The sequence below is a fragment of the Anoplophora glabripennis genome, unplaced genomic scaffold, assembly GCF_000390285.2.
Source record: "Anoplophora glabripennis isolate ALB-LARVAE unplaced genomic scaffold, Agla_2.0 scaffold27, whole genome shotgun sequence".
Lineage (NCBI taxonomy): Eukaryota > Metazoa > Arthropoda > Insecta > Coleoptera > Cerambycidae > Anoplophora > Anoplophora glabripennis.
In genome coordinates this window covers 522,266-534,123 of record NW_019416292.1, presented here as the reverse complement: position 1 = coordinate 534,123, position 11,858 = coordinate 522,266, and the positions used below count along the sequence as shown (strand labels likewise).

The following is an 11,858-nucleotide window of genomic DNA, read 5'->3' as shown; positions in this document are numbered from 1 at the left end:
TACTTTTTCGAAGTTTCCCTACACTTCAGCAGACGATGTTACAATATCCTGCCTTTCCTAAGAAGAGCTAATCAGCATATTCTACGACCTAAACAAGAAACATGGAGCAGCTTTTAAAAATTGTCAACAATGCACATGTTACGATCTGATCGGAACACATATACATATTATCATTTGTTGAACTCTATCGAACAAAATTCAGAAGTAAGAAAAACATGATCGTTAGTAGATAAAAAAACTGATCTATAATAACTTATTTATTTTAACAAGGGAAATGCTATTTATAAGTACTCTTACATTTTATATAGTTGGTTTATAGGGCTATATATTATATAAATACTATACATCCTACATCCTACTATTGAGTTAAATATAGCTAAAGTTAAACAAACAACATTTTGCGAAGCCCTACTTAACAATTAATGATTTTCCCCACACACAAAAGGTTTCACGAATTATTATAAAACTTCATTTTACAACTACAACTTACAAACCTACAATCATCCTAGATTTATTTAACATTTAGTTAAGTGTTTTTTTTATTATACATGTAAATTTTTAAGTTTTTGAATTTGAATAGGCTTTCCTTGCCTTAACTGGAGATTTGTTTGCTTCAATACATGATAAATTTTTAACCGAGTAAAAAGTGACAAAAAGAAGTTGTAAGGAAATTTTTTACAAGGATGAGGATTAAATATTTCTTTTAATTCATTTTTAAGTTTGTAAATAATATGAAAGCAGAAAACAAGATACCTAACTGTTATAATGATTTACCAAACGTTCACTATGATTCATAAAACGAAAAGACGAAAACCAGACCTGGCAACGAGATGCCCAACTAGTGTCGACCTTCTCTTGTTTTCCATTTCACTCATTTGCGTGTCTCCTGTTGTCACTGACAAAGATAGCTAGATATGCGAGGATGTCTATAATTAAATCAGTCTCATNGCAGAGGTGCCCATACTTTTTCTTAAGGAGATCGACCTAGCAAAAATTTAAGACTAAGAGATCGACATTTAACTCACCAAAAAATTTGCATAAGTAAAACTACATTGGGTGCGAAGTGTCAAATCTGTATTTAATTTTTAATCATTCAATATTACAAAAAAAACATTAGTGGACCAATATTAAAAATGAAAAATTATCGTAATACTGATGTCGAAGCGTGACATTGGTGGTCTTCCGCAAAATGTTCGTAGTTAGGAATATTCTCAGTTATACCTAGACGCAAGCAGGCTGTCAGGTGGTCATTTGTGAGACGAGTACGATATTTTGATTTTATTACTTTCATCTGCGAAAATGCAGACTCGCACAGGTATGTCGATGCAAAGAAGGCAGTTATTTGAAGTGCTATTTGCTTTATTAACGGATATTTCATTTCGGGTATAGATGACCAGAAAGGATTACTGTCGCCAGCTCTAGCTTTTAAGTTGATATCCGAAATGAGCTTTAACATTTCATTTTCAAGTGCTGTACGTTCCATGTTGAACAAGTCACTACTGCTAGAAGAGATTTTTTGTATGTTCGTGCAGTTAAATGGGTATGACATGAATGACAAAATATTCTCAATTTTATTAATATCTGCAAAGCGTCTTTCGAATTCTTTAAGAATTTTTGTCACTTCTTCTTCATATGTCACGAAACTAGCAGAGTTTTGTTGCAATAGTAGAGTAGGGAAGTTTCTGCAGTCTTTGTTTTTCATTTCGTCCTTTAGTTGTTGCAACTTGCGCTTGAATGCATTTATGGAGCTCATCATGTCAACAATATTTTTGTCTTTTCCTTGCAATTCCAGGTTTATATCGTTGAGATGCTTTGTTATGTCGACTAAGAAAGCCAAATCGCTCCGCCATTTTTCATTTTTCAGCATTTCAGCATCGTCTCCTCTGGCTTCTAGAAATATTATGATTTCTGGTAGTAACTCGTGCAATCTTGCTAAAAATCGGCCACGACTTAGCCACCTCGCATCTGTGTAAAGAAGTAAGTCGGAGTGCTCCAATTCGCTACTCTCCAGTTGTGCTTTAAATAGTCGTCGCTGCAAACTTTTTGCTCGGATGGAGTTTGCTACTTTGAAGGCTATGGTCATGACATCTTTCATGTTTAATATTTTACCACAAAGTGCTTGCTGATGAATCACACAGTGAAAAGTGAAAAAGTTCGGAAAGTCGTCATTGGCTCGACACAATGCAATGAATCCGTTATGGTTGCCTGTCATGGCTGGAGCTCCATCTGTGGTTATGCACACAAGTTTATACAGCGGCATTTTAACTTCCTGTGTGAACTTAAGAAATGAATCATAGATATCTACTCCTCGAGTATGTTCTTTCAACGGAATCATTGTCAGAAAGTCTTCTTTGACGGTCATATCTGGAAACACCATGCGTATAAAAATGCACAGCTGCGCTACGTCTGTTGCGTCTGTCGATTCGTCGAATTGTAGAGAAAAGTAGGTGCAGTCTTTGAGATAATTCATGGTTTGATTTTCCAAGTTCTTGCTGATGGTTTCAACACGTCTAGTCACGGTTTGCCGGGATAGTTGAATGTCTTTAATGGCTGAAATTATTTCAGCTTTATTTTTGAAATTTACGAACAGAGACTCAGCTGCTTCAACAAAGCATTCTTTTATCATCACTCCGTCTTCGAATGGCTTCTTATTTTTAGCTAAAATGTGGCTTATTTTGTATGATGCAACAGTAGCCGCTTTTGACTTCTCCAATGGCTTTGTAAACATGGCTTGTTCACCTGCCAAACAACGCTTCATGTCTTTCAATTTGGATTTTCGTAAATCACTGTTACGTGGGAAACTGTCTGCATGTTTTTTATGTACGGTTTCATAATGTCTCTCCAAGTTTCCACGTTTGGGTGTGGCGATTGCAAATCGGCATATCAAACATACACATTTTTCTTTTACCATAGTGAAGAAAAACTCCTCTTCCCACTCTGGATTGAAGTGATATGTTTTGGATTTTTTTGGCCCACTCATTGCTTCAGAGGTTCAGTCATCCATAGACAAACAAAAGAAAACGCACGTGTAACAACCCAACTCTCGCGCTGTTACGTAATTGACTGAACTAAATGTATGACGCGCTCACTCTCTCACGCTCACTGACTGACTGCGGCCGGCCGCGAGCTGGGGTGGGGTGATCGACCTTAAAACTTCTCGCGATCGACCGGTCGATCGCGATCGACCGTATGGGCACCTCTTGGTAGCGTATAGCAAATGAACTTAAAAGTCATCTGTCAAAGCGCTATATCGCCGCTATCAATTTGAATATTTTCGTTTTAAAAAGCGTTTAAAATGGTGTTTTCTCAAGAACAAAAAGTGTTTATCATAGAGTCCTACTTTAGAAATGGACGCAAGATTGATGGAATATGGAAGTATTCTATTGAGGAATGTTTCATAGAATTTCAAAATCAATTTCCCGGCGTTGTTGAGTACAAAATTTTTCAAAGTGCAGTTCAGCGTTGTGTTAATGTTTTTCGTGAAACGGGCAGTGTAACAAGAAAAGAAGGAAGCGGCCGACCTAAAAAGCGGACTGAAGAATTAAAAGAAAATGTCCAACAAATAATGGAAAATGCGCCAAGAACTTCTGTACGTGTTTTATCACAAATGGTGGGAGTATCAGTCGGTACCTGCCACACAGTGTTAAAAAAAGATTTGCGTTTGTTCTCCTATCGTTTAACTTGTCAGCAAGAACTTCATGAAGTTGATTTTCCGCGACGGGCTGTATTTTGTGAATGGTTTTTAAACAACTACGGTGAACTTCATAATATCACCTTTTTTTCTGATGAAGCCTGGTTTCATTTAAGTGGTTACGTAAACTCACAGAATATGAGAATGTGGTCTTCTGAAAAACCAGATAACTTTTTTGTCGAGGGCCCTCTACACGCTCAAAAAATTGGAGTTTGGTGTGCTCTCAATCGAAGGAGGATTTATGGACCTATTTTTTTTAATGGTACTCTTACTGCGCAAAGGTATAGAGAAGAAATTATCGCTCCTTTTGTTAACCAGCTGGAAGAAAACGAAATTACAAACTTTTACTTTCAACAAGATGGCGCAAGGGCACATACGGCAGGCGAGACGATGAATATGTTGAGGGAAGTTTTCCAAAATCGACTAATAAGTCTCAATGCTGAACATGAATTTCCACCGAGGTCATGTGATATTACGCCGTGTGATTTCTTTTTGTGGCCTTACCTTAAAAACACTATTTTTGAACTGCCTATTCCTGATTTAAACCATCTGCAGGCTCGACTTATAGACAAGATTCGTGAAATTAACAATACCCCGAGCATCTTAGAAAATGTCTTTAATTCTTTGAGGAACAGGTGTGAAAAGTGCTTGGAACAAGGAGGGGGACACTTTCAGCAGCTGCTTTAATTTATTGTTATAACAAGGAGGGGGACACTTTCCGCAGCTCCTTTAATTGTTTGTTATTGTTATCACGATTATTCTTTAAAATAAAGTTATATAGTCATTAACGTTATTGAAACTGACAGCTGCTATACAGCTCGTTGAGAAATGAGGTTAAGTTGGTCGCTATAAGCTACTCCCTACGTCCAATGTGTCAGAGCCAACTTCGACCACGTTTTTATTTGAACGCTCGTTATTTTGCAGCTAATTCTGGTTTGTAAATAAGATCATATGAAACTTGCCACAATTAAATATATTTAACTGTACGCAGTGGTGCACAGTTTAATATGTTGTTGTGATAAGCGAATTCGATTTTTTTCCCTCCCATTTGCATCACGAACAAAGGCGAAGTGTCCCGAAACCATATATCCATTACCATTTACCATTTCGTAAACATAATTTTTAAAGTCAACGTCATAATTCATTTTACTGGTTAGTGTACACTTCATTATTCCTTTTGTGTGAGTGTAGTTTTGATTGTTATGGTATACCTACAATGCTAATAAGATGTGTTCTTTACTAAGATTATGCCTCTCCTTATTTCATCATCCATTTTTGCCAAAAAAAAATGTTACAGTGTATTAGCTAGCTTACTGGAATTCATTAATTTGGTATTACATGATTTTACGTTCTATTTATGTTGTTATGTTTTCATATTATTTATTTCAAATAAACTGTTATGCATTCACCATTATACAGGGTGTCCCGAAATTCATGCAACAAAATTTGGTCATAGATTCTTAAGACGAATTTAGGAGACCGGTATTTTTTTCTTTTTGTCAACTGGCCCCCTCTTTTCGAGTTACAGCCCCCTGAAGTCTGCCCCTAAGAAGTCTTTTTTTTTATTTCAAAACCATGTTAGCTAGAAAGCTATTGAATTTTGAAACTTTTTTGTCTCTTGATATTTGATTCGTAAAACACAATGTTTTTGAGGAAAATGGCGAATCACGATATGCCTTCGATCACATTTTGACATTTTTCTCGAAAACATTGCGTTTTACGAAAAAAGTATAGAGAGACAAAAAGTTTCTAAATTTAATGGTTTTTCTAGTGGACTGATTTTTAAGAAATTTAAATATGCGACCAAAATTTTTTGGCTCCAAAGACAAGGGGGCCCACGAAAAAGTGTCTTAAGGGGGTTTCTCATTAAAAAGCGTAGCACTATGAGATTCCACATGTCATAAAACTCCTGTGTACCAAATTTAGTGATTATCGTACAACATGTTTTGAGATAAAAAAAAAAACTTCTTAAGGGCAGACTTCAGGGGGCTGTAACTCCGAAAGAGGGGGCCAGTTGACAAAAAGAAAAAATACGGGTCCCCTAAATTTGTCTTAAGAATCTGTGACCAATTTTTGTTGCATGAATTTCGGGACACCCTGTATATCTTTTGCAAATAGTCCTTTTGACTTTGATTTGATCATTTTTTAAATATTCTTGCGTACATATAAAATGCATTATACTGTAGTTAACAGAAAGTAATAATAATAATAATGACTTTTGGCATATAATATGCAGTCTAGTTGAAACTTATTTGTGTCATTGGGTAATCTCTATTTACTACATTTTAATTGTCTATTTCGCCTTTAAAATAAAACTAAAGTAGGAAACAAGTTATTTCACGAAAAGGGATTGATTTAAAAAATAACTATGACCTAATCGCAAATCTCACATTATAATTTTTAATTTATTTCCTACAATACCAGATCGTTGGCAGTTAATTAAAAACTGTGTTCTTTTTAAATTTATTACTGACCTTTATCCCACAAAAATCGTTGATATTGATTAATTATGTTAGTATTACTTAGTTAAAATGGAAAAGAATAAAACAAGTTTTTTTGAAGGTCGATTACTTCTTAAGGAAGCAAAATTATATTTGATCTAAATTGGTTTATGCTCATCCTATGAAGCAAGGCTCATTTGTTTTTCGACACCCTATATATTAAAAAATTGAAGCTGCTTCTAATTTGTTGAAGTCAATTTTTTATATTTTGTAGAACCCAACCTCAAAGAGATGTTACAGGGAAAGGTCCTAGTTAGCAAGCTCTAGTAGGCGGTCAAAAACTAGGAACACTGACGTATTTACCACCTTCAAAAAGCTATCTATACAGCGTGTCCCACTAGTGCGGGAAAGTCCAATATCTATGTTAAAATGAGGAATATATGGATTTTTCATTTTACTGTGTTGGCACATTTCTAATTACAAATTAAAAATATATTCAAATATACAGGGTGTTCCACTTTTCCTGGCTAGACACCAACTTTGGTTTTTTAAATGGATGCAACGCCCTGTATATTTTCATACCATGCCCTTTTCATACCAAAAATGCGAAGTTTACAAATAGCTTATATGTAAAGTAACGTAGTAGGCTCCTGTCAAATGATAATCTGGAAAATTTTCGATTCACATAAGGTTTAATAGAAAAGCGACAGTAATAATTGTGAAATGAAGAATTAGTAAATAAATAATAGAATAATTAGTAAAACTCATGGTAACTGTTTATTGGCAAGTCGTATTTACCAAACTAATAATCCAGATTTACAAAGATAACCTCGTACAAAGTGTTTTGTAAAACTGAAGTAGAGGTTCGAAAGAACAACAAATACAAATTATGAGAAGACAACAAGAACACACGCATGCAGTATGTTAGAACCACTGACTGTTTAAGTCATCCGGATGAATATGTCCCTGCAATTGGACCAAGTCGTTTTGTAAAAATTGCAAATACCCATTACCAGTTAAGTTTCCTTCAGGAAAATGTGGTCCAATGACATATTCTCCGCATATTCCCGCCCAAACGTTGACTTTAATATTAATCTGCGATTATGATCGGCATAATGGTGATAATTATGTCGATTCTCTCGACTAGTATTGGCAAAGGAAGACTCGTCAGTAAATAACACCTTTGAAAAAAAAATTTCTTCTTGTTGTAGCTTTACCTATAGTTGCCCACTCACAAAACTGTACTCGCTTCTGAAAATCTTGCTGTGTTAAGAATTGGGGATGCTCAGAATGATAGGGGTGGAAGTTGTTTTTCTTTATCGTTCTATTAACCACACTTTTGGAAATACTAATTTCATCACTAATTTCTCTGACACTTGTAGATGGATTTTGGACTGCACATTCCAAAATGTCAATTTGACTATCTTGATTACCACATGCGTGTGTTCTTGTTGTCTTCTCATAATTTGCATTTGCCGTTCTTCCAAACCTCTCCTTCACTTTTACAAAACACTTTGTACGAGGATATCTTTGTAAATCTGTATTATTAGCTTGGTAAATACGACTTGCCAATAAATAGTTACCATAGGCTTATCTTCTTCTATTAAACCTCTCTTTCTATTAAACCTTATGTGAATCGAAAATTATCCAGATTATCCTTTGGCAGGAGCCTACTATGTTATTTTACATATAAGCTATTTGTAAACTTCGCATTTTTTCATAGAAATTAGATTTCATGAAAAACTAATGAATTTTGGTATAGGAGCAGCTATAGCAAATTTGTAGAGCATTTAATTCTGCATCTCATGGTATGAAAATATACAGGGCGTTGCATTTAAAAAAATCGAGATTTTTCGATTTTTCAATTGGCAATTTTGACCAATGATATTTTGGTCGCCCTGTATAACGCAGGCCATTTTTTGGAGCATGATTCGCAAGAGTCATCCTTACTAAACATCTGATAAAAAAATTGGCTAAGTAGCTATTAGTATAACCTGTCAGTATCAGAAAATGTAAGCAACCAATATCAACTAGAAAAACTTTTCAAGCGAGATATCTCAAAAACTGTGAATATTGGAATAGAACTATTCTACACAAAGTACCCTTTATTTTTGATGTAGAATCCGAAAAAAATATAAAAAATGTGTTTCCATTTAAAAAACCAAAGTTAGTGTTTGGCCAGGAAAAGTGGAACACCCTGTACAGTTGAATGTATTTTTAATTTGTACATTCCGAGAAATGTGTCAACACAGTAAAAAGAAAAATCCATATGCTTATTCCTCATTTTAACATAGATATTGGACTTTCCCGCACTAGTGGGACACGCTGTATATTTTTTCATCATAAATTTGTTTTTCATGTATTTTCCTATACTGGACACTTATCCCGTTGCTCACGAATTATGTCTATGGCATTGTCTATGATTTACATTAGGTCTTGTTAATAAATGTTCCATTGTGTATGAATCATGCCCTACGTGAAATGTCTAAAAGCAAATGTTCTCGAATATTCATCGCAATTAATTTGTTGCTGTACAATCTTGTCCAATCAATTCAAAGGCTATCACAAGAACGTGCCAATGTTTCAAGTAATTTTTATATATTCTCTTGGTTCTAAACATGGCTACTTATCTAGTATTAAAAATGTATTGCCTTGTAAGCACAGCCTCGTCTGTAACGGTAAGGATGAAAGTGATTTTTGTTTTAAATCTGCCACACCATGATTTGTGATAACCTATCATGTCATTCTTCAGGAGTAAAAGTCGCCATTGTTACACTTGTGCATAACAATGTTCTCTAAAACAACTACTTGCTAGTCAAGTCAAGGAAGTAAAATAATTAGGTATTGCCTAGAAATTTTTCAGGTTCCAATAATTCCTCCTGTATGTTAATAAGGTACCTTATGAAATTTTCTTCAATAAAGAACTTTTCTATCGATATTGCTTCACAAAGTGAAGCTACATAAAATTACTATACCGTACGTTTTCAAGATTCTTGTATTTAAATTGGTAGCAGTCCGATACAAATTTAGTAATTATATACAATATGTATATAATATTAGGCAGGGCATCATTCACAATTATGTTAAATTGTATTAAGTATGGGGGAATAATCAAATACATAAAACTCCAATTATACGCACCTCTATGAGTTATTACTAATAATTTAAGCAAACTTGCGTCTCTAAGCGAAACGAACACAAATATATTATATTCAATCTTTTCCGTAATCGACGACCGCGTAAACAAATATAAAAGGAAGTTCTAGAATTATTACCGAAGTTTTCCTACATAAATTTTGAACCAACTCCTAGAAGATAAACAGGAATACGACGTATTATGCATATTTGTATCTGGATATGTTTCATTTTTTTCACTTAAATCATCCGACTTTACATAAACCGATCAAATGTGAAAACAAGTGAAATCGATAAACGTAATTTTCTTTATAAGATCATTGACAATTTTGTTTCCATATTTTCATTTGAACCAAATTGAAAGAAAGAATGTACTTAACATATTTAGGAGTAAGAAGCTTCTGGTACATCGTTTCAAAAATCAATATGTGAAGTAGTTATGAGGGGAAATATCCTGTACTAAATATGGAATATAGTGACGTAAGAATCTGAATAAAGAATTAATTATATAATAATCGTTAATTTATTTCAAGGTTAACGCGTAATCAAGCATTAACTTTGACAAAATTATTGATACTATATCATCCTATGTATTACATACATTATATTAATTTATTAATCTGCTGAAAATTTAATTCCACATGATTTTGTCCTGTTCCATTCTACGTATCTCAAAGAAATTATTTACATGTCACAATAAATTGTTTTCCAAGGTTTAAAGTTGGTTTTAAATGTTTGATTTTACCTGGATTAATAGGATCATTTTTTTATAGTCATTTTTTGGTGTCGTAGTATAAGGTCTTTTTTAAACAAGTTATTTTTTACTATTCTCCAAGCGGGAATCAATTTAGAAAGCAAAACAAGGAATTTTTTACCTGCGTGTTAACTTAATACATATTTACTTAAATATTATTTATATTTAAAAAAAATTGACTGAATTAATGCCACGTAAAAATACAAATGAGGCATACTTGAAGACTAATGTCGTTAAGTGGAAATAAACCAATTTAGTTCAAGCTACCTCTTATGAATGAATTTTTTTTCAATATACTCTAAAAAATTTAAAGATACACGTATTTTTTTTTCGGCGGAAAAACATATTTGCGGGGTGAAATACACCCTCAAAGTTCGCCCCCCAAAACAGTTTTTTCTAAATTTCTGGGGTTCTAATTAATATTTTGAAATGAAACAAAATGGAAATTACTTATGATAAAAAACAAATAGTTTGCAAGTGATTCCGTGTTTGGGGGCTTCTATCCTTATTTTTTATTTTAGAAAAACTATATTTTTTATTTATAAAAAAATCATATTTACTCAAAAAGAATTAAAAATATGATTTATGTAAATAAATTGACACAATTAAATCGACGTGTTTCGGGATTTTCGTTAAAATCTCTGTTAAGGGGGGGTAAACAACAAATTTGAAATTGTTATAACTTTCTTATTAAAAATTAAAAAATATATCTATTTCTCTGAAAAGAAAGGTTACATTTTTTAGAGTAGATCGAAAAAAAAATACAAAATTCATTTTTCTGTTTATGATTTTTTTAAATTTCTGAAATCTTCCCTTAACTTCTAGCCTCCCTAACTCTGTTAATTTTAATATAACAAGAAAAAGTCAAGACGTCACTTTTATGTAGAATTGTATGCTTTACAACTTTTATACGAAACTTTTTTTTCTAGCCCCTACCCGTTTTGAGTTAGCTTGAAAAATCCCTTTGTTTTATCTTTTTTCACCCTTGGCCGGGGGTTGAACAAAAAATTACTGTCACTTATTGTTATAATATACCTCAAACTAACTCATATCAAAAATTCAGGCAAGTTGACCAAAATTTCGATTTAATGGCTTATTTAATTGGACCATTAAACAATATTTTGTTTTCGTCCATTTTTTTTGTACGTAGAGATTCAAGAAAACGGAATATTTTATGAAACTATTTAAATCATAAAAAAATTAATTCAGTTGCAAATTTATTAAAACAGTTAAATTTAATTAGACTAGAATACTTTAAATACTTAGCTTTCAGTAACTGCAGTAAAAAAATTGGAAATTTTTTTTGGAATACCTTGTTTAAATTTGAATTAAATATAGTGGCATTCCAAAAAGTATCTACATTTTTTCAAAATCTTTACAAATAAAAAAGTACCTATAGCAAAACCAAAAGACTATTCATCATTACTTAAAAAAATAAGATCATATTCTCTTTTGAATAACTTCAAAACACTTCAATGAAATAAAAAAACATTCGATGAAGGTAAGTTTATTTAATTTACGTTATTGCCCACAAGAATCTGTGGCACTACGCACGCCGAGTAATGAGACACCCTGTATTACCTATCGCCTGCATTATTATAATTTTTCTTCACGTAAGTAATATCTTCCGTGCTTATGTAACCAAAGTTTGAAAACCTGTTTCGAAATTGTGTGACAAGGCAACTTTTAGGAATCATCATTGAACCACTTCAAACCGGTATCGGTAAAATCAGGATCTAAACCTACATCCTCTTAATGGCAAATGGAAATATTAATAACCAATAAAATTGATGCATTAATAAAAAATTCTACTCTCTGTAGTAAAAGTGGTACCGAT

General features: G+C 33.1%; 1 protein-coding gene across 1 annotated transcript; it reads right to left on the bottom strand.

Moving 5' to 3' along the window:
* Positions 1-1,141: 1,141 nt before the first annotated feature.
* Positions 1,142-2,980, bottom strand: LOC111691330 (general transcription factor II-I repeat domain-containing protein 2-like). Its single transcript, XM_023453938.1, has one exon. The coding sequence runs from the start codon at positions 2,978-2,980 to the stop codon at positions 1,142-1,144; it is 1,839 nt and encodes a 612-aa protein (XP_023309706.1).
* Between the last annotated feature and the right edge of the window lie 8,878 nt (positions 2,981-11,858).

What these genes read in the sequence shown, in the direction of transcription:
- LOC111691330 (XM_023453938.1), bottom strand. Translation starts at nt 2,980, where the DNA reads ATGAGTGGGCCAAAAAAATCCAAAACATATCACTTCAATCCAGAGTGG.